Genomic DNA, 23,373 nt, shown 5'->3' with positions numbered 1-23,373 from the left:
AGGGAAGTCCTTATTAAGCCATTGGCAATTAAGTGAAAAATTAAAAGTAAATATAAACCTACTGGGGCTCATTGTAATATGGGTTATTACCCTGCTATGCAAGCACAGGAACCATAAACAAGCCCAAGAACATGCTAAAGATTGATTGATAAAAACACTAGTAATCCAAATGATGCAACATGCCCATGAATCAAATTTTAAGGATTTAATTATGTAGTGGTGTTGCTTTTTAACCTATCCAATGAGACCAAATGCTAATCTATGCTTTGCCTTGGCTTTCTGCTCTGTGTTGTCTTGGTGTTCCGTCTTACTTTGTCTGTGCTGTTTGTTCCTCCCCTTTTTATCTTAACCCTCCCCACCCCATTGTCCACATTGACCTGACCCAACCTGGTAAAACACTGACCTATAATCTCATCAATCAACCAATCCTCTCGCCGTGGTGATCTGCCCTCCTCTGTGATTGGTGGCTCCGTTGCTGGGCTGGCTGTGTTGTGTGGACGAGCAGTTCACCCAAATATGGCCTTCTTGCTGACAGGTATCACTTCTGTGAGAAGTGCTTCAATGAAATCCAAGGCGACAGTGTCACTCTGGGTGACGATCCTGCACAACCACAAACGTAAGTAAGAACTTTACTTGTTTCCTATATGTTGCCATTTCCTGTGTAAAATGGAATTAGCATTGGCCACCTCAACCTTTTTGTGTCCACATTTTTCAACAAATATATCCTGACCTGAGAGCTTGTTTTTCCAAATATCCCCTGCTGTGCAGGACTGGAGCATGTTTGGAAACGTGGCCTAGGATGAATAACACTGAAAGGTTGGTGGGAAACTTTTATTTTACCTATTTCACTATTGCATTTGCTGAAAATTAGCAGTGGTTCTTCTATAGGTTAAAAATACTCCAGTCAAAATGTATTGTGCATTGGACTCTAACCTCTAAGCCAATCTGTGCAAAGGAAGGTGCTTTTGAATTTTTACATCTTCCATCCAAATGTGAAATTCAGAACTTTTTTGACCAATGGGGCAGCTCTTGTAACTTGTAGGTAGTCAATCTCTGGAATGCTAGTCATGTCTGCAGTGCAACTTGTCATGTTAAACATTCAAGTTGTCTCAGATGAAATGAACTTGAACATTGCACACAACCAAGCTGAGAATTTTCCTCATTTGAAATGGCCTGAGTTTGATGTGTCATTTACTCTGCAACCTGCTCAGATGTCCAATTTCCTAACTTGTTTTGCTTTCATTTATCTTCCACCCACACCAAATAAGCTGCTGTTAAGATTGGGAAAAACCACTGAGACACTGTCCAGTTAAGAGTTTGGCACCTTGAACAGTAATTCCCTTTTGCCAAAGAAGTGTGTCTTTGCTCTATTGGAAAGGTCCCAACAGAAGAAAGAAATAGTGCATACCACCTTGGTTCTTCTGTCAGCCATGGCTCAGTTAGTAGAACTCTTGAGTCATAAGGTTCCAGGTTCAAGTCCCACTCTAGGGCTTGAAACAAAAATCAAGGCTAACACTCCAGTACAGTACTGAGGGAGTGCTGCACCGTCGGAGGTGCAGTATTTGGGATGAGACATCAGACCGAGGCCTCAACTATCTGCTTGGGGTAGATGTTAAAGATCCTGTGGTACTATTTTGAAAAAGAGCATGAGAGTTATCCTTGGTGTCCTGGCCAATACTTAATCCTGAATCAGCATCACAAAAGAACAGGATTATCTGGTCAATATCACATTGCTGTTTGTGGGAGTTTGCTGTGCGCAATTTGGCTGCCGCGTTTCCTACAACACAACAGTGACTACATTTCAAAAGGACTTCATTGGCTGTAAAGAACTTTGGGACATCCAGTGGTTCTGAAAAGTGCTATATAAATGTAATTCTTTCTTTCCCTCCCATTGGCAGTAACCTTTTATACTAGAAAATGTTGTATTCAACCTATCTAAGCAGTCCTGTGTCTTTCTGAATAGTTCTAAAAGCTTTGAAATTAGTTCTTGCCTTTTTAAGCAAGATTTTTCACTTTGTAAAGTCACCAACGTCAATTCAAAGTTATCAACATCAACTGGTCTCCGAACCAAACCTTATGATTTTTACATTCAAAATTAGCTGTGGCCTACTTCTACGTTCAGCTCATTCAGACTTTGGTACCAATTTTAAGATCTACCCATCTTGACTAGAGCACTGTACAATTTCACAATAGCAACCTCCCACTTGCGTTCTACTGACTGTACAGTATAATTCATCTTACTTTCTATTTTGTAACCACTGTAGCTTTATGTACCGAGTATACTAACAACCCAGGATATATTTTGATTTTAACCGTTGCCTAGTTTGGCACAATGTTCGCATCACCTTTTTTTCCAACATGGCCTCATGTCAGCATCTTTCACAATTTTCTAACTTTTGCTCACTTTGTGGAACACCCAAACTAGCTGTAGGTGCCCAGGCACTTTAAGTAGCTTGAGTTCAGAGCATTTTTTTCAAGCACTCGCCCTCCTTCTGTACATAATTACATAATGCTTTAACACTTATTCACTTCAAAAGTAATTGTGTAAAGAATGTTGTATAGAACTTCTCCGGTTCTATATAAATGCAAGTTTATTTCAAAGTATTCAGCTCCTGCTGCTGTAAATCAGGACCATCAGATATAGTTCTAGTCTTGAAAACCAATATCATCTTTCCTGTTTAAATCCTTTGAGCAGAGTTGGCATCTAGTCACATGAGTAGACCTTGTGCCTAGATACAGTCCATCTTACTTTCAATAAATGATGTAGCCCAGAAATAGACTTGTGGCAACCTTCTATCCTACTGTAAAATTAATCAAGACAGACAAACAATATTGTGAGGTGATTTTTCGATATCCTGTGTTAAGGACATTTCTCTACATGTTTGTACAATTCTCTCATATTCAATATCATCCTTAAAATCCAGCCAAGAATGACAGCAACTGCACCAACCATAACTTTTTTGACCTGTTGAAATTCATTATCAGCTCACTCAGCTAACATGCCATGCAGACAGTACAAAGTTAGGTGGGAATGCAAGCTGTGGAGAGGACACAAAGAGGCTGAAAAAAGATATACATTACTTTCACATGGTCCATCACTGACACTTCCCTTCCCTTCCTTGACCTCTCTGTCTCAATTTCTGGTGATAGACTATCCACCAATATTCATTACAAGCCCACCGACTCCCCCAGCTACCTTGACTACAGCTCCTCACACCCTGCTTCCTGTAAGGACTTCATCCCATTCTCTCAGTTCCTTCACCTCTGGCATCATCGGAACAGATGCAACACTTTCCAAAACAGTTCTTCTGACATGTCTTCCTTCTTCCTTAACCGAGGTTTTCCACCCATGGTGGTTGACAGGGCCCTCAACCGTGTCCAACCCATCTTCCACGCATCTGCCCTCACACCTTCCTCTCCCTCCCAGAACCATGATAGGGTCCCCCTTGTCCTCACTTATCACTCCACCAGCCTCCGCATTCAAAGGATCATCCTGCGCCATTTCCGCCAACTCCAGCATGATAGCATGATGCCACCACCAAACACACCTCCCTTCACCCCCCAACCATCGGCATTCCATAGAGACCGTTCCCTCCGGGACACCCTGGTCCACTCCTCCATCACCCCCTACACCTCAACCCCCTCCCACAGAACCTTCCCCTGCAACCACAGAAGGTGCGACACCTGCCCCTTTACCTCCCCCCTCCTCACCGTCCAAGAGCCCAAACACTCCTTTCAAGTGAAGCAGCATTTAACTTGCACTTCCCTCAATTTAGCCTACTGCATTTGCTGCTCCCAATGCGGTCTCCTCTACATTGGAGAGACCAAACGCAGACTGGGTGACCACTTTGCGGAACACCTTCGGTCTGTCCGCAAGTATGACCCAGACCTCCCTGTTGTTTTGCCATTTCAACACTCCACCCTGCTCTCTTGCCCACATGTCCGTCCTTGGCCTGCTGCAATGTTCCAGTGAAGCTCAACACAAACTGGAGGAACAGTACCTCATCTTCCGATTAGGCACTTTACAACCTTCCACATTTAACATTGAGCTCAACGACTTCAGATCATGAACTCTCTGCTCCATCCTCACCCCTTTTTGATCCCCTTTTTTCAAATATATATATGTTTTTTATTTTTTTTTAATATATTTTTCTTTTCCCACCTATTTCTATTATTATTTTTAAAATTTATTTTCATTCATTGTTTTATCCCCACCTTTTAGCCTATTTCGATCCCCTCACCCCCACTAGAGCCATCTAGGATCACTTGCTCATCCTGCTTTCTACCCTTAATGTCACCATTAGCACATCCTTTAGCTAATATCACCACCATCAACACCTCTTTGACCTTTTGTTTATGACAATCTCTCCTTTGCCTCCGCCTATCACTGGCCCTCTATCCAGCTTCACCTGTCCAACCCCCCTTAAACAGCTTATATTTCACCACATTTCTATTTCTCTTTAGTTCTGATGAAGAGTCATACGGACTCGAAATGTTAACTCTGTCTTTCTCTCCACAGATGCAGTCAGACCTGCTGAGTTTTCCCAGCAATTTTTGTTTTTGTTTCAGATTTCCAGCATCCGCAGTATTTTGCTTTTATGAAAAAATATATATACTGGTTAAGTGAGTGGGCAACAGGCGGCAGATGAAGTATAATGCGGGGAAGTGGAGATTATTCACTTTGCTCGTAAGAATAAAAAAGCAGAATACTTTTTAAAAGGCATTAAGTTTGTAAATGCTGATTCTCAGAGACACTTGGCTATACTCATAGAATGAACACACATTAGCATGCAGGTAGAGCAAGCAATTAGGATAACAAATTACATGTTGGTCTTTATTGCAAGGGGATTGGAGTACAAGAATAAAGAAGTCTTGCTACAAATATACAGGGCTTTGGTGAGATCACATCTAGAATACTGTGTGCAGTTTTGGCCTCCATGTTTAAGGAAGGATATCCTCGCATTGGAGGCAGTACAGTCAAGGTTCACTAGATTGGTTCCTGGAATGAGAGAGTTGTCCTTTGTTGAGCGGCAGAGTAAATTGGATCTATACTCCTTGGAGTTTAAGAGAATGCGAGATGCTTTCATTGAAACATTCAAGATTATGAAGGGGCCTGACAGGGTAGATAGTGAAAGGTTTCCTCTGACTGGAGAATATAGAGCACAGTGACACAGTCTCAGGATGAGGGGGTCGATCATTTAGGACCAAGATTAGGAGAAATTTCTTCATTCAAAAGGTTGTGGAATCTTTGGAATTCTCTGCCTCAGAAGGTTGTGGATGTACCATTATTGAATATATTCAGAGCTGAGATAAACAGATGTAATCTGCCCCTCGGGGAATCAAGGGATATGGGGAGTGGGTAGTAAAGTGGAGTTGAAACCAAAGATCAGTCATGATCATATTGAATGGCGGAACAGGCTCAATGAGCCATGTGGCCTTCTCCTACTCCTATCTGTTATGTCTTAGATGGAGGACCTGGTATACCTCTGGACACACAGGAGTTCCATGTCATGGTATTGCTCTTAAAACGGCCATACTAGTTGCCTGGTATGTCCACCCTTCATGTCTGCACACCCAGTTGTCCTCTCGAAATGCTTATACAGCATTTAAAAGTTTTACAGAGCAAATCAGAAAGCTTTGCTGTCAGGACAATTGTAGTTTCTTGATCGTGAAGTCCCACCTGTTGTCACATTCTAGTTTGCAGAAGGTCCATGTAGCAATTCATATCATCGAACCTTGCACACAGAAGGAGGCTATTCAGTCCATCATGACTGTGCTGGCTCTCTAAAAGAGCTAACCAATTAGCCCCATAGCCCTGTTCTTCTATTTTTCCCCTTCAAGTACTTATCCAATTCCATTTTCAAAATTATTATTGAATGTGCTTGTACTTCCCTTTCAGGTGATGCATTCCAGATTATCTTAATTCACTAATTTTAAAAAAAAGTTCTCCTCATCTCACCTCTGGCTTTTGTTAATTGAGGTAGAAGTTGCCACCTACTTTAGTTAGGGACTTCAATTCACAAACACTCAATGCTTGAGCTCATCAAAAGCGCCTGGAAAATATAGCTCCTTGACTGCAGACATGGTGTGGATTGTGCTTGTATCTTGTTCAGTAAATGCTTGTTCTAGATTCCTTCAAGTCATTGCTGTTTTGTGACTTATTTTACACGTTATAATCCTTGAATGTACTTTTGCTCACAGTTGATGAGCTTTGTGCTTTGGAGGATCCCACCCATCTCACACTTGATATTCAGTGACCGATAAGTCAGGACAGAAATTTTCATCAAAAGTCTGCCTCAAGTTTCATTTCCTCAGAAAACTGAGTCAGAATTTTGCCTCCCATCATTGCTGCAACTTCTTTGAAAAGAGTTGAGTTGCAACATCAGCCAAGGCCCTTGTATGCACCATGAAGGATCCTCGTGTGTTTATGCAGATTCCAAATAAACACAGTTCCAATTTTGCTTTTTACTCACACTAGGTGATTTCTTATTACTGATTTGCATGTGAAAGAATGTTATTTCCCTTCAGTGCAGGATTTTGCTTGAATGTAGTTCTGTTAGATTTTCTGTCACTTCTCCATAATGAGAGTGAGTTGGTTAAATGTAGCACCCCAAGTTGCTGTCATGAACCCCTTAATTACTTTTTCAGAAGTTGCATGTAAAGGTCTGGATGTTCAGAATCTGCCTGTACACTGGGCAGCATGTGTTGCAAACAAAATGGGATATGTATGCAGGGCTGGAGGATATTGAGGGTTGACGGGGTGGGGAAGCATGCAGATATAGTATATTATATAAGCACTGTACTAAGAATCTAGAGTGGAGAAAATGTAGTGTATTGTTTTGTGAATCAGAACCCTTCACTGATTTTTCTTTTCTGACAGAACCATTTCAAAAGATCAGTTTGAAAAGAAGAAAAATGATACATTAGATCCTGAACCGTAAGTATCTTGGGTATTCATTTCTCCCGGTCACTTTGGCTGGAATTTTACACTCCCCTCAGGCGGGGAGGCATAAAATTAGGCTACATGCCAGTGGCGCCTACTCAACCACCCCCAATTAATGGCCACTTAAGGGCCTCACCTGCTGTCGCTGGGATTTTTCCTGCAGTAGGAAGGCCAGGACCAAGTCTCTAGGCCACACAGCAAGAGCTGCATCCTGTACCTATTGGAGGATCCCCCTTCCCAAATTGCATTCCCATTTGATTGGCCGGCAGTATTCTGAGGTGAGACTACCTCTTGGAACAGGGTGGAATTCCCACCTCAAGAGAATTGAAGACCAATGGCCATTAAATGGCTCTGGGACCAGTCGGCCAAGTGGAGGGGGATCTGCCCCCTGACTATTACATTGGGAGTGGGGACCCTGCCTCCATCGTAACATTCAGCTCTTGGAATTATTATTTGACCTATAATTGGTTGCTCCCTTTTATCCTAGATTGCCAATCACCACTTTGGTCGCTTAATAGCTTTTCTAGCTTTCCTGTTCCAGTTGAATTTTCTGATTGCAGCTATGAGCAGGAGGATCCTTCAGGGATTGCTAACAAGTATCCTAATTTTAATTATTCGAACAGTTTGTAGTTATTGCATCCTATCTTACAGTAATGAAAACAGTTTAATGCAGTATATTTGTAGCCCTTCCTTTGCTCTAACATTGAGTTGCGTATTTATCAACTTTGATTAATAATGTGCAAACATAATGTTACAATTGCAAAACTTGACATCTGATATTTTATTTTCTCATTTTAGCTTTGTTGAATGTAAAGAATGTGGTCGTAAAATGCATCAAATCTGCGTTCTCCACAATGAAACTATCTGGCCTTCAGGGTAGGTGATGTTGTTGAGTCACTAGGTGACCTGCTTTAGAATTGATTTTTGGGTTAAAAGTTTCCAACCGTGACAGGTTCTCATTAATAGCCCATTTGATCTCAATTTCCCAGTACTCTGACCCTTCCCACATCCCATTAAATTTCTGTCTGTTTCTTAAATAAGTTGGGTGTACTGGCTTCAAACCTCCCTGACAATCCATTCCAATTGTTGACCATCCTGTTTGATAAATCCTTCCTGACAGCTGTCTTGGCATATCTAAAGTAAGTTTTAGTTTATCCCATTAAGTATCTCATACCTAAAAATTGTTCCCTGATGTAATGTCTCTTTGTGAGGCTGAAGAATCCTAACTTAAGTCATTCTTGTGGCTTTTAACTTGAGTTCTTGTGGCTCTACATGACCTTGGTCAGAATGAAACCCTTTTGTTGAGTTAACCAGAACTGTATATAGCACTCCTGGACTGCTACCAGGGCTACTGCAATGCCACTGTGACCTCGGGGAGGTGGACATTGAACTCAGTTAATTTGACACTATAATGTAACATCCTTAGAACAGCATGTTCTGGAGCCGACCAGGGAGTAAGCTATACTCGACCTGGTATTGTGTAATGAGATAGGAGTAAATAATGATCTAATAGTGAAGGTAGCAGCAACCATAATATGATTGAATTTTACATTCAGTTTGAGGGAGAGAGGAGTGGGTCTGAGATTATGTTTTTAAATTTAAATAAGGGCAATTATGAGGTCATGAAAGCTGAGCTGGCTAAAGTGAACTGGCAAATTACGTTAAGGAATAGGTCAATAGAGATGCAGCAGCTAATATTTAAAGGGATATTTCAGAATGCACAAAGTAGGTAGGTTCCAACGAGTAAGAAAAAGTCCACATCATCCATGGTTAACTAGAAAGGTTAAAGATAGTATCAAACTTAAAGAAAAAGCATATAATTGTGCAAAGACTTAGACAGAATACAAGGAACAGCAAAGAATGACTAAAAGACTAATAAGGAGGTAAAAATTAGAGTATGAGAGAAAGCTAGCCAGAAATATAAAAACAGATAGTTAGAGTTTTTATAAATATTTAAAAAAGAAAGGAGTTAACAAAGTGAGCATTGGTCCTGTAGAAAATGTGTCTGGAGAATTGATAATGGAAAGCAAGGAGATGGCAGGTGAATTGAACCGTTTTTTTGCATCAGTTTTCACTATAGAGGATACAAGTAACATCCCAGAAGCAGCTATTAACCAGGAAATGGAAGTGGAGAAGGAAGTCAGGAAAATTACCGTAAGCAGAGAAGTGGTACTGAGTAAATTATTGAAGCTGCGGGCTGACAAGAGCCTGGGTCCTGATGGACTTCTTCACCTTAGGGTCTTAAAAGAAGTGTCCAGTCAGATAGTTGATGCATTGATTTTAACTTTCCAAAACTCCCTAGATTCAGGGGAAAGTCCCATTAGATTGAAAGACAGCAAATGTCTTCCCGTTTTATGTCTCCCTCCCTTATTCAAAAAGGGAGGGAGACAGAAAGTGGGAAATTACAGGCCAGTTAGCTTAATATCTGTCGTAGGGAAAATGTTAGAAGCTATTATGAAAGAAGTTATAGGGCATTTGGATAAGCTCAAGGTCATCAGGCAGAGTCAACATGGTTTTGTGAAAGGGAAAAAGTGTTTAACCAACTTACTGGAGTTCTTTGAGGAAGTAATATGTGCTGTGGATAAAGGGGAACCGGTGGATGCCCTGTATTTAGATTTCCAGAAGGCATTTGATAAAGTGCCACATCAAAGGTTATTGCAGAAAATAAAAGCTCATGGTTTAGGGGGTAGCACATTGGCATGGATAGAAGATAGGCAGGAAGCAGAGAATAGGCATAAATGGTTCTTTTTCAGGTTGGCAAGATGTAACAAGTTGTGTGCCACAGGGATCGCTGCTGGGACCTCAACTGTTTACAATTTATATCAATGACTTGGATGAAGGGCTGGTTGCCAAATTTGCTGATGACACAAAAATAGGTAGGAAAGTAAATTGTGAAGAGGACATAAGGAGGCTACAAAAAGATATAGATAGGTTAAGTGAGTGGGCAAAGATCTGGCAAATAGAGTATAATGTGAGAGAATGTGAAATTGTCCATTTTGACAGGAAGAATAAAAGAGAAGCATATTATCTAAAAGGTGAGAGATTGCGGAGCTCTGAGATGCAGAGAGATCTGGGTGTCCTTGCGCATGAATCACAAAAGGCTAGTGTGCAAGTACAGCAAGTAATTAGGAAAGCTAATAGAATATTATCATTTATTGCAAGGGAAATTGAATACAAAAGTAGGGAGGTTATGCTTCAGTTCTTCAGGGCACTAGTGAGTCCACATTTGGAATAGAGTTAAGCAATGGCAGGGCAGCTCAGTCAAGTGGAAAGTGTGTCCTGTAATATGTACGAAGTCATGGAAGCTACCGGTGTCCTAGCTGACCACGTGCACAGCAAGTGCTGTCAGCTGCAGAAACTTGAGCTCTGGGTTTCAGAGCTTGAAGGGCGACGAGTTACTGTGGTGCATCCGCGAGGCTGAGAGTTACATGGATAGCACGTTCAGAGAGGTGGTCACACTGGAGCTTAAGAGCCTGGATACAGAGAGGGAATGGGTGACCACCAGGCAGTCCAAGAGAAGTTGGCAGGTAGTGCAGGAGTCCTCTAGGGTCCCGTTCACAAATCGGTTTTCCGTTTTGGAAGCTGATGAAGTCGCTGGTTTCTCAGGAGTGCAGTCAGAGCCAAGTTTGTGGCGCCATGAGCGGCTCAGCTGTACAGGAGGGGAGGAATAAGAAAGGAAGAGCTATAGTGATAGGTGATTCATTGGTTAGGGGAACGGACAGGCATTTCTGTGGATGTAGACGTGACTCCGGGATGGTATGTTGCTTCCCTGGTGCCAGGGTCAAGGATGTCTCGGAGCAGCTGCAGGACATTCTTCAGGGGGAGGATGATCAACCAGAGGTCGTGGTCCACATTGGTACCAATGACTTAGGTAGGAAGGGGGATGTGGTCCTGCAGTCAGAATTTAGGGAGCTAGGTAGAAAATTAGCAAGCAGGACCTCTAATGTAGTAATCTCCGGATTGCTCCCAATGCCATGTGCCAGTGAGTACGGAAATAGGATAAGGCAAATGAATGCGTGGTTGGAAAGATGGTGCAGGAGGGAGGGCTTTAGATTGCTGGGACACTGGGACTGGCTCTGGGGGAGATGGTACATGTACAAGCCAGACGGGTTATACCGGAACAGAACTGAGAATGAGTTCCCAGTTTTGCTAGTGCTGTTGAGAGGGCTTTAACCTAACTCTGCAGGAGTGTGGGAACCAAGAAAAAATATTAGAGAGGAATATCAGGATGAACAAAATACTGGGAGGGACAGATAGTACTGGTATAGAGAATCATAAGTTGATAGGTAAAGTTCAGGGTAAAGTAAAGTAAAGAAAGTAACAAAATCTAAATCCGGGTTACTATGCATGTATGTGAATGCACAGAGCATAGTAAATAAGTTTGGGGAGTTACAGATGCAGATTGCCATGTGGAAATATGATGTTGTGGTGATAACAGAGACCTAGCTCAAGGAAAGGCAGAACTGGGTGTTAAATATTCCTGGGTACAAGGTGTTCAGAAGAAATAGGAAAGGAGGAGGAGTAGTGGTATTGGTTAAGGAGAGCATTGCAGTGCTGGAGAAAGAGGATGTCCCAGAGGGTTCAAGGACAGAATCAATTTGGCTAGAGCTAAGGAACAAAAAGGGTGCAATTACATTGCTTGGTGTAGTCTATAGACTGCCAAATAGTGAGAAGGATGTGGAAGGACAAACCTGCAGGGAAACTACAGAGAGATGCTGCATTATGGGGTAGTTATGATGAGGGATTTTAATTACCCGAATGTAGACTGGGGCAGTGGTAGTGTAAAGGGCGGAGAGGGGCAAAAGTTCCTAGGTTGTGTTGAAGAGAATTTTCTACAGCAGTATGTGTCCAACCAGTAAGAAAAGACACACTGTTGGACCTGGTTCTTGGAAATGAGGTGGGCCAAGTAGATCAAGTATCAGTGGGGGAATATTCAGGAGACAGTGATCATTGTATTGTATGTTTTAGGATGATGATAGAAAAGGACAATAGGCAATCCAGAGTAAAAATAATTAACTGGAGGAACCAACTTCAATGGGGCAAGAACGGAGCTGGGCCAGATAGACTGGAACGAAAGATTGGCAGGAAAAACTGTAGCTGAGTAATGGGCTACCTTCAAAGAGAATTGGTTCGGGCACAGTCAAGGTATATTCCGTTGAAAGGGAAAGGTAGGACAAACAAATGCAGAGCTCCCTGGATGAAAAAGGAGATTGAAAAGAAAAAGTGCGCTTATGGCAGGTGTCAGATAGAAAATACAATTGAGAACCCAGAGGGGAGGTGAAAAAGCATATTAGAGAAGTGAAGAGGGATTACGAGAAAAGACTGGCAGCGAACATAAAGGGGAATCCCAAAGTCTTCTATGGCATATAAATAATAAAAGGGCGGTAAAAGGAGGAGTAGGGCCAATTGGGGACCTAAAAGGGAATTTACCACATGGACGAAGGGGCCATGGCTGAGGTATTAAATGAATAATTTGCATCCATCTTTACCAAGGAGGTAGATGCTACCCAGGCCATGGTGACAGACGAGTGATAGAAACTCTGTCACTAGACGGGTTCAAAATTGGTGAGGAGGAAGTGTTGAATAGACTGTCGATACTTAAAGTTGACAAGGCACTAGGAGCGAATGAGATGCATCCAAGGATATTGAAGGAAGTAAGAGTAGAAATTGCTGGGGCACTGGCCATAATCTTTCAGTCTTCCCTAGACTCAGGGGTGGTGCCAGAGGACTGGAGAATTGCGAACATTACACCCTTGTTCAAAAAAGGTTGTAAGGATAGCCCAGCAATTACAGACCAATCAGTTTAATTTCAGTGGTGGGCAAGATTCTAGAAACAATTATTCGGGATAGAATTAGTAGTCACTTCGAAAAATATGAGTTAATAAGGAAGAGCCAGCATGGATTTCTAAAGGGGAAATCCTGTTTAACTAACTTGCTGGAGTTTTTAGAAGAGATAACATAAGGTCAATGAAGGTAATGCTGTTGATGTGGTGTAAATGGACTTTGAAAAGGCATTTGACACAATGCCACACAACATACTTGTGAGAAAAGTTATTGCTCATGGAATAAAAGAGACAGTAGTAACGTGGATACAAAATTGGCTGAAAAATAGGAAGCAGGGAGTAATGGTCAATGGAAATTTTTTGGGCTGGAGGAAGGTTTGTAGTGGAGTTCCCCAGAGGTCGGTATTGGGACCCTTGCCCTTCCTGACATATATTAGTGATCTAGATCTTGGTGTGCAGGGGACAATTTCAAAGTTTGCGGATGATACAAAGCTTGGGAGTGTTGTGAACTGCGAGGAGGACGGTGTGGCACTTCAGGAGGACATAGACAAGTTGCTGGAGTGGGCAGAAAGGTGGCAGATGAAGTTCAATGTGGAAAAGTGTGAAGTGATGCATTTTGCTAGGAGGAACATGGACAGACAACATAAAATAAGGGGTGAAATTTTGAAGGGGGTGCAGGAGCAGAAAGACTTGGGTGTATATGTGCGTAGATCATTGAAGGTGGCAGGACAGGTGGAGAGAGCAGTTAATAAAGCATTTGGTATCCTGGGCTTTATTAATGGGGGCATAGAGTAGGGAGGTTATGCTGAATTTACATAAGACACTTGTTAGATCTCAGCTGGGATATTATAGTTCTGGGCACCATATGGGAAGGACGTGAACACTTTGGAGAGAGTGCAGAAGAGGTTTACAAGAATGGTTCTAGGGATGAGAAACTTCAGCTATGAGGATAGATTGGAGAGGTTGGGACTGTTCCCCTTGGAGAGAAGAAGGCTAAGAGGAGATTTGATAGAGATGTTCAAAATCATGAGGAGGCTGGACAGAGTAGATAGGAAGAAGCTCTTCCCACTTCTAAAAGGATCAAGAATGAGAGGGCACAGATTTAAAGTGATTTGCAAAAGAAGCGCAAGTGTGACGTGAGAAAAAACTTCTTCACACAATGAGTGGTTCGGGTCTCGAATGCACTGCCTGGAAGTGCGGTGGAGGCAGATTCAATTGAGGCATTCAAGAGGACACTGTTTCTATTCAAATAATCATCTAATATGCAAGGGTACAGGGAAAAGGCAAGGCAATGGCACTAGGTCATAATGCTCATTTGGAGAGCCGGTGCAGACATGATGGGCCAAATGGCATCCGTCTGTGATACTGTGTACAGTATTGGTCACCTTATTTAAGGAAGGATGTAAATGCGTTGGAAGAAGTTCAGAGAAGGTTTACCAGACTAAAACCTGGAATGGGCAGGTTGTCTTTTGAGGAAAGGTTGATCAGACTAGGCTTGTATCCGCTGGAGATCAGAAGAGTAAGAGGTGACTTAATTGAAACATATAAGATCCTGGGAGGTCTTGACAGATTGGATGTGGAGAGGATGTTTCCCCTTGTGGAAGAACCTAGGGCTAGGGGGTCACTGTTTAAAAATAAGGTGTCGCCCATTTAAAACAGAGATGAGGCGAAATTTTTTCACTGAGGGTCAAGAGCCATTGGAACTCTGTTCCTGAAAAGGTGGTGGAAGCAAAGTCTTTGAATATTTTTAAGGCAGAGGTGGATAGATCCTTGGTAAGCAAGACGGGTGATAGGTTATCGGGGGTAGGTGGGATGCAGATTTCGGGTTACTTATCAGATCAGCCATGATATTAAATGGCAGAGCAGGCTCAAGGGGCTGAGTGGCCACCTGCTCCTTGTTCTTATCCTATTTGCTTTGTTTTTTCTGCTGGCACTCTTCAGATATGATGAGTGACAAGTCACCAAATTCCCTTAACATCTGTCATCCATGAATATATCTACTTTTTATTGTGACTGGGATTATTGAAGCATAAGATTCTGAGGAGGTTTGACAGAGTAGATGCTGAGCTCCTCATGGAGGAATCTAAAACTAGGTGGCAGAATTTTGAAATAAGGGTCTTCCATTTAAGACAGAGTTGAGAAAGAAGTTCTTCTGAGGATTATTAATCTTTGCCCTCTGGGGTAGAGAATTCCAGTGAAGACTGGGTTATTAACTCAGCCATGAATATATTTAGACAGACTTTTCATCAACAATGGAGTCGAAAGTTATGGAGCTCAGAAAAAAAAAGTGGGGTTAAGGCCACAATCAGGTCAGCCACGATCTTATTGAATGGTGGGATCAGACTGGAGGGGCCAAATGGACTACTACCCTTGCTGCTATTGTATTATGTTCTTATGGATTCCAAGTGCTTTATGTATACCAGCAAGGGTCAAAAACAGCAACTTATATTTGTATATCCCACAATACATTGTGGCTGCCTCAATGAATACCCCTGATCCCTGTCAAAACTCGGATAACCAGATGGTGTAGGATAGAATACTGGAACCTAATCTTCATTAGCTTACAAGTTTTACTTAGAGATGCACATTGCGTACCATGCACCTCCAACAAAAACATGCATACATACAGGTGAGTCCCCAATTAATACCACTACCTGAATACAATGAACATCTATCTGATTGATATGCAATTAACATTCATTTTGAACTTTGGTTCTGTTACAACCACACAGGTTTCTTCATTTTAACCAAGTTCTGATCCTTGTCTTAACCACTTAAAAGGGTGTGACTTTGTAACGGTGCATCTTATTTGGGGATTCAAGGTAAATTGTACGACTCAACATGTGTCTCCCTGCAGCCAAGGTCACTTTGGGAAGGCCCCTCATAAAGATAAACATTAAAGATAACATATAGGCAAAAACTAAGGCATACCAAATTGCAATGGTCAGTGGCAGGCTGGAAGATTGGGAAACTTTTAAAGATCAACAAAGGGTTACTAAAAAAATAATAAAAAGAGCAATGGTAAATTATGAAAGAAAACTAGTGCAAAATGTAAAAACTGTTAGCAAAAGCATCTACAAGTATGTAAAAGGAAAGAGAGTAGCTAAAGTGAACGTTAGTCCCTTGGAGGATGAGACTGGGGAGTTAATAGTGGGGAACACAGAAATGGCAGAGACACTTAATCAATATTTTGCCTCAGTTTTCACGGTGGAGGATACCAGGACCACCCCAATAGTAACAGGTAGTGCAGAGGGTATAGAGAAGGAGGAACTTGAACAATCACCATCACTAGAGAAAAAGTACTGAGCAAACTATTGGGACTAAAGGGTGACAAGCCCCCAGGACCTGAGGGCCTACATCCCAGGGTCTTAAAGGAAGTGGCAGCAGAGATAGTGGTTGCATTGGCTATAATATTCCAAAATTTCCTGGATTCTGTAAAGGTTCCAGTGGATTGGAAAAATGTTAATATAACACCCTTATTCAAAAAGTGGGAGGAGGCAGAAAGTAGGAAACTATAGACCAGTTAGTTTAACGTCTGTCGTTGGGAAATTGTTGGAACCCATTATTAAGGAAGTAGTAGTGGGGCATTTGGAAAGTCAAAATGCAATCCATCAGAGTCAGCATGGTTTTATGAAGAGTAAATCGTGTTTGACTAATTTGCAAGAGTTCTTTGAAGCTGTGACAAGCAAAGTGGATAATGGGGATCCTGTAGATGTAGTATATCTGGACTTCCAGAAGGCCTTTGATAAGGTGTCGCACAAAAGATTAATACACAAGATAAGATCACACGGAGTTAGGGGTAATATATTAGCTTGGAAAGAGGATTGGCTAACCAACAGAAAGCAGAGAGTCGGGATAAATGGGTCTTTATCAGGATGGCAAGCTGTAACTAGTGGGGTGCCAGAGTTCGGTCCTTGGGCCCCAACTATTTACAACCTATATTAATGACTTGGATTCAGGGATAGAAGGTACTATAGCTAAATTTGCAGATGACACCAAAATAGGTGAAAGTAAGTTGCAATGAAGAAATAAATTTACAAATGGATATGGACCAGTTAGGTGAATGGGCCAAAATTTGGGAGTTTAACATGGATGAGTGTGAGGTTATCCATTTTTGTCGGAAGAACAAAAAGGTGACTTATTATTTAAATGGAGAGAAACTTCAGAATGCTTCAGTGCAGAGGGATCTGGGTGACCTCATGCATGAATCACTGAAAGCTAGTATGCAGATACAGCAGGTAATAAGGAAGGCAAATAGAATTTTGGCATTTATTGCTAAAGGAATAGAATATAAAAATAGGGAAATGTTGTTGCAACTGTACAAGGCATTGGTGAGACTGCACCTGGAGCACTGTGCACAGTTTTGGTCTCCTTACTTGAGGAAGGATGTAGTTGCATTGGAGGCGGTTCAGAGGAGGTTCACTAGATTGATTCTAGAGATGCAGGGCTTGTCTTATGAGGAGAGATTGAGCAGTTTAGGCCTATACTCGCTAGAGTTTAGAAGGATGAGGGGAGATCTAATTGAGGTATATAAGATGCCAAAGGGGATAGACAAAGTAGATGTGGAGCAAATGTTTCCCCTTGTGGGGCATTCTAGAACGAGAGGCCATAGTTTTAGGCTAAGGGGTGGTAGATTTAAATTAGAGATGAGGAGGAATTACTTTTCTCAAAGGGTCATGAATCTGTGGAATTCACTACCTCAGAGTGCAGTGGATGCCGGGATGCTGAATAAATTTAAGGAGGAGATAGACAGATTTTTAATTAGTGACTGGTTGAAAGGTTATGGGGAGAGGGCGGGAAATTGGAGTTGAGACCGAAATGAGATCAGCCATGATCGTATTGAATATTGGGGCAGGCTCGAGGGGCCGAATTGCCTGCTCCTGCTCCTAGTTCTTATGTTCTTATAAATAATTTATGCTGGTCAAACAAGATCTCCCTCGCACCACTCTAACCTGCTTGTTAAACTATCTTAGTTGTTACAGATTGTGATTTTGATGCCTACTTAGCCACCAACTCCCTGTCAATCATTGTCTGAAGTTCCAGGCAATTAGTAATGCAAGGGCATCAAAACTCCTGATTTGCAATATTCAGACAAACTCATTTAAGCTGTTTTGTTCTATTCTGCATGCTTGTTTTGCTGATTGATCAGTTCCATAAAGCTAAAGTAACTCTTGAGTAATTGGCCACAGTCAGCTCTCATATCAGGCTCATTTGGTGGTGCAACTGAAGGAGGACTTTGCTTTGGGGCCTAAGGTGTCCATTTTTCTTTTTCCTATCTCCAAATATATCTCTCTGTCCTTTTGCTGAATGATTAAAGTTGTCTGTTTGCCTCTGACTGACCTGGTATTTACAAATCAGTGATACAGGTGGTCTACTACCAATTAAAAGTAATTGTCTCTTACACTTACAAATTAATTTAAAAGTTTAGCTTTTTAGATAACTACCTGCAGAACTTAACCTTACAGGTGCTTTGTATGCAAGTTACCATTTTTAATATTAAATTTCTTTTTACAGCTTTGTTTGTGACAATTGCTTAAAGAAAACAGGCAAAACCAGGAAAGAGAACAAATTCAGCTCTAAAAGTAAGTATTTATATGCAGTTTAGCTCTTTCTGTGGTGGACTAGTATCATTGGTACAAAAAAAACCAGCAGGTCTGACAGCACCTGTGGAGAGGAAGACAGTTAACGTTTCGAGTCCGTATGACTCTTCATCAGAATGGTAGTTTGATTGGCAGCTAAAATTATTTGTTTAGTGCTTTGTATGCATGTAACACTGTCATGATTATAGTGCTACTGCTCCTTGGATCCCAATTTTTACCAGTTATCTTTGGGTTCTGAAGAGTAGATGAATGAAAACAGTGGAGTCTTCGATCAAGACCTCTGAGATACATGTAAGTTTGTAAGGTGAATTTTACAGCACACTTTAATGACCGAGACTGAAACAAATGGGAAAGAAGAGTTGCAATAGGTAGGAAGCAGGACAATTTATGTTAAATTGGGAAAGAAGGAGAGAAAATGTTATAACAGAACATGTAAAGGGATGCCATTGAAGGTCATGGTGCAGCAGCTGAGCTTTTTTTGTTTAGTGTGTCAGCTGTGGCTCAGCTGGTAGCACATTCACCTCTGAATCACAAGGTTTCGGATTCAAATCACACTACAGGGCTTGAGCACAAAAATCAAGGCTAACGCTCCACTGCAGGAAGCATTACAATTTTGGAGGTGCCATATTTTGGATGAAATGTTAAACCAAAGCCCCATCTGCCTGCTTAAGTAGATGTAAAAGATCCTATGACACTATTTTGAAAAAGAGCAGAGTAGTTTCCTGGCCAATATTTATCCCTTAATCGGTATCACAAAAATCAGATTATCTGGTTATTATCACATTGCTGTTTGTGTGAGTTTGCTGAATGCAAATTGGCTGCCAGGTTTCCTACATAACAACTGTGACTACACTTCAAAAAGTACTTCATTGGCTGTATAACACTTTGAGACATCTGGAGGTTGTGGAAAGCATTGAAATGCAAGTTTTTTTTAAAAAGGTTAACACCTGTCTAGAACCCTTAACCTCCTGACTCGGGTGTGAGTACTACTTCTGAGCCAGAGATCTTCAGAGACTGTATTTCATTTTATGCGGGCTGCAGCCATCATGGTGAAGGATTGACATCTATGACTAGAACAGTGCTGAGTTACTATATTGTATTATATGTTTAGGTGTCCTTAAGGCTATGAAATGAGTGTTCATTTGATTCTAGAACCCTGGGTTGGAAGCAGTTAAATAGAGTTGTACTTATTGCACAAAGATGAAAACAGTCACTACATTATAAACCAAATCATAATCGGGGGAATTTGGGCCATATTCCAGCAATTAACATGAGAAAAAACTTTTACACTGAGTATTCAGGATCTGGGATGCACTGCCTGAGGCTGTGGTGGAATTGGATAATTATCTGAACAGAAAAATTTGCAGGGCTATGGGGAAAAGGCAGGGGAATGGGGCTGGCTGAGTTGTTCTTGCAGAGAGCAGCAAGGACTCGAAGGGTCAGATGTCCTCCTATGCTGTAACCATTCTATGATCAGACTAATGTTGACCCTAACCAGTTATGGTTGGAAACTACTTCTCATTTAACCTGTGGTTGTCACTACAGTTAAAGAGCCTTAAATCAATAAATTCGCAGTAGAATAGGATATTGGTAGGTCTCAGGCACCTATGTTTTATACTTTGAAGGTTCGCGTCTGAAATATCCAGGGACACATGGATTTCTACTACAGTGGTACGTGAATATGGTATCACGTCAGAGCAATTTCTGTATGACGTGCCTGTTCCCTGGTTCCCTACAACCAGTTGTTTTGAAATATAAAACATAATGCCAAAGTGACTTAGAGACACTGGCATTTTAAATAATGTGACAATGCAGTAGTGGAACACTGCCTTTTCGGTAATCAAATTAGCACTTGGCTGAATTAAAAATGGATTCTGATTAACAATTAATGACTGCTGCTCAGTGAAAGCCTTTGAGCTGAAGAATATGCATTCCAAATTCTCAAATAGTCAATGTGCATTGTCACCCATTACCATAAATAAGATGACCTGCCGGAATTTCACCCAAAGAAACTCTATATGGATTCATTATTGTTATAAGTTAATCACTATTCATTATCGCTACGCATCAATATTCTCTCTTATGCCTACTGAGCCTGCAATCTTTCTTCTTTCAACAACTTGATCAAACTCTTGTCCAACTATTCTCAGTGCTAGCTCTCATTGTTGATTTTAAAGATGTATCTATCCCGCTGGGCTGTTCCTTGTGGGATGCGACACTGGAATAGTGAAGTGAGCCGAGCCAGACTGGAGTAGCAGGAGCTGTTAGGGATATGCTGTTGCTGCATCCACTTTAACGGCATTGCTTTATTGCATAGGAATCATGAGGGAGGATATGACCCACCTCTAAAATGGCCATCTCCTTTTCTTTTATCCCAAATAAAAACAAAAGATTCTGGTGCATAAATATCTACCAATAAATTTTAGATCCTGTACAATATGGCTGCCATGCTTCAAATATCATATTGCTCTCTATCAACTAATGATCATAATGTATCTTCCAAGAAATCAGAGGTTCTCCTAACTTGAGAAGTGAGTAGTTTGTGAACTGAATTTCACTCTGCTTCTGATATGTTTGCTAATGCTGAGTTTCTGTTCATAGGGTTACAAACAACCAGGTTAGGGAATCATTTAGAAGACAGAGTGAACAAATTTCTACGACGCCAGAACCATCCAGAGGCAGGGGAAGTGTATGTTCGTGTGGTATCCAGCTCAGATAAAACTGTGGAAGTTAAACCAGGAATGAAAAGCAGGCAAGTAAAGCAAGCACCTGGAAGTTCTTAAGTACATTCTCTGTACATGAAGCACTGAAAGATATGGTGACTTGCAAGTTTTATCATTATTTTCTGCCTGAGAAAACTCCTGAAAGCTGAACCTGGTGCCTGCAGATGGTGATGTGGAGAGACAGCATGTAGATCAAGAAGAGGAGGTGGCCACAGATAAATGAAGCAGATAGGACAAGGAGGGTAATGCACCAGAATAATTCATTCATTTTAATTCATGGCAGAAGTGGGTCAAATGGGATTTTGAGTGGAATGGTTACTGCCCTGGGTGCAGTGGTATATGTTAGAACTCCGATAGCCAGGTGGTGAAGGCTAGAATACTGCAGCCAAATATTTATATACTTTCAAGCTTTCATTATGAGACACACATTACATATTATGCACCTCCAACCCACAATTTCAGCCTGGTCCTATATGTATGAGCAAGGTGAGTACTCAATTAATGCCCAATACCTAATTACAATTGAGCACCCAATTAATATACAATTAACAGTATGTCCGAGGACCTTAGAGGAAAGAGTGGTTGAAGATGGAACAGTGGTTGGAGGATTGATGGATAGGGCTGATTTTCTTGAGAGGAGATGATGCTGGCAATTTTGAAGAGGAGGGGGAAATGAATATTTATGTCAGCATGCAAGGAGGCCACGAAAGGGAGCTGAATGGTCATGAGTTGAGTGGAAAGGATTAGAGAAAGCAGGCAGAAGGTGAGCAGAAAGAGCCAAAGCTGAGGGTTCAGGCTAGAGTGGGTAGAAATGGGCCTGGGAAGTGTAAGGAAGGGGAGGAAATGGAAAAGGCAGTTGTAGGGATGGTAATCTTAGAAGGTAAAATAAAGTCAAAAGTAAAGCGCAATTATGACATTACAATGGTGTCTGCTGGGTATTTTAGATATATCAGACTAACTAGTGAAATCAGATTAGCTAGATCCATTGATGTGTAGAGACCTACATTTACTCATCCAGCTTTAATAGTGTTGTATGGAGTTCATGTGACAAATTTTGGAAGAGAGAATAAAACACTAAAAACATGTCCCAGTTTCTAATGTTTACTTCAATTCAAAGTAGAATTTGGATACTATTTTCTCAATTCCTCCCCAGCCTTAGTTTTACAGTATTTGTTAACAGGCAGAATTTTTTTGCACTTGCAGCTAAGGAAGGATTGTGATTTAATGTACTCGCCCTTCAGGCTATGCATAAAAGTGGCCCCTTTTCTTGTTTCAGGTTTGTGGATACAGGTGAAATGTCAGAGACCTTTCCTTATAGAACCAAAGCACTTTTTGCTTTTGAGGAGATTGATGGTGTGGATGTCTGTTTCTTTGGAATGCATGTGCAGGAATATGGCTCCGACTGCCCAACTCCTAATACAAGGTAGTGGCATACCGTACATGCAATATCTTAGATTATTTACACGTAGCCTGCTTTAGTTCCTTTTTTATGTTCAATTTATAGAAGAACAATTCATTTGAGCCAGCTTTTAAAATGGAGAAGTTAAAATCTTATGCTTTTGAAAAGTGCCTTTGAAACTGGAATGAGGCAGAAAAAAAATGGAGAATGTTTATTGTAAGAAAAAAATGTACCTTAAAGCAGTAGGCACTTTACTTTGTCCCCATAATGCCAGTTGTTTAGTTTAATGAAGTCGGAAAAGCTGGTTGATTATGTTTCTCTTACACAACTTTGCAGGCGTGTGTACATATCTTACCTCGACAGTATTCACTTCTTCCGCCCAAGGTGCCTCCGAACTGCAGTCTATCATGAAATTTTAATTGGTTATCTGGAATATGTGAAAAAACTTGGGTAAGTTTCGTTTTAATAAAAATAGAACTTTGGAATTTATTTGTCTTTATGGATAACTGGGAGCGAAATATGTATGGACGTTATGCCCCCTCTCCTATTTTATAAAGTCATCAAGCCCCACCCCTATATCTGCTGGTGAACCAAACACTTTTTCCCACCCTGAATTGCTCAATCTTAGTGTGGCAACAAAGCTTTAGTCAATTCAGGAAAGAAAAACACTAACTCCCAAAGGCAATCAAACAAAGCTCCAGGAAACTTGGTAACCTTAATTCCTACAATCCAAGCTAACTGACAACTTGGCTAGTACAATTGCAAATGTTCTCATCATTCAGGAACTTGTCAAGTTCCTTTTTAAAGGGCTGTAGTGAACCATATGTTTCTTCTCTCTGCAAGAGGGAAAATAAGAAAACCTTACACTTCTATAGCTCATTTCATAGCCACCAGATGTCTCAAAGCACTTCACAGCCAATAGGGT

The 23,373-nt window shown here is 41.2% G+C and overlaps 1 protein-coding gene across 6 annotated transcripts in view; it reads left to right on the top strand.

Moving 5' to 3' along the window:
• Positions 1-23,373, top strand: part of crebbpb (CREB binding lysine acetyltransferase b) — a 154,270-nt gene that overhangs the window by 118,930 nt on the left and 11,967 nt on the right. For 4 of the 6 annotated variants that reach the window (XM_078558782.1, XM_078558781.1, XM_078558785.1 and 1 more), the window contains 8 exons: positions 536-616; positions 769-816; positions 6,881-6,937; positions 7,742-7,819; positions 18,241-18,308; positions 20,928-21,078; positions 22,326-22,472; positions 22,785-22,898. In XM_078558782.1, the coding sequence (XP_078414908.1) occupies positions 536-616; positions 769-816; positions 6,881-6,937; positions 7,742-7,819; positions 18,241-18,308; positions 20,928-21,078; positions 22,326-22,472; positions 22,785-22,898 (744 nt within the window). The remainder of the gene's footprint in view (positions 1-535; positions 617-768; positions 817-6,880; positions 6,938-7,741; positions 7,820-18,240; positions 18,309-20,927; positions 21,079-22,325; positions 22,473-22,784; positions 22,899-23,373) is intronic. The other 2 variants (XM_078558784.1, XM_078558783.1) reach the window with 1 other exon arrangement.

Source organism: Cetorhinus maximus, chromosome 15, assembly GCF_964194155.1.
Source record: "Cetorhinus maximus chromosome 15, sCetMax3.hap1.1, whole genome shotgun sequence".
In the NCBI taxonomy this organism is placed as follows: Eukaryota; Metazoa; Chordata; class Chondrichthyes; order Lamniformes; family Cetorhinidae; genus Cetorhinus; species Cetorhinus maximus.
This window is presented reverse-complemented; position numbering and strand designations above follow the sequence as displayed.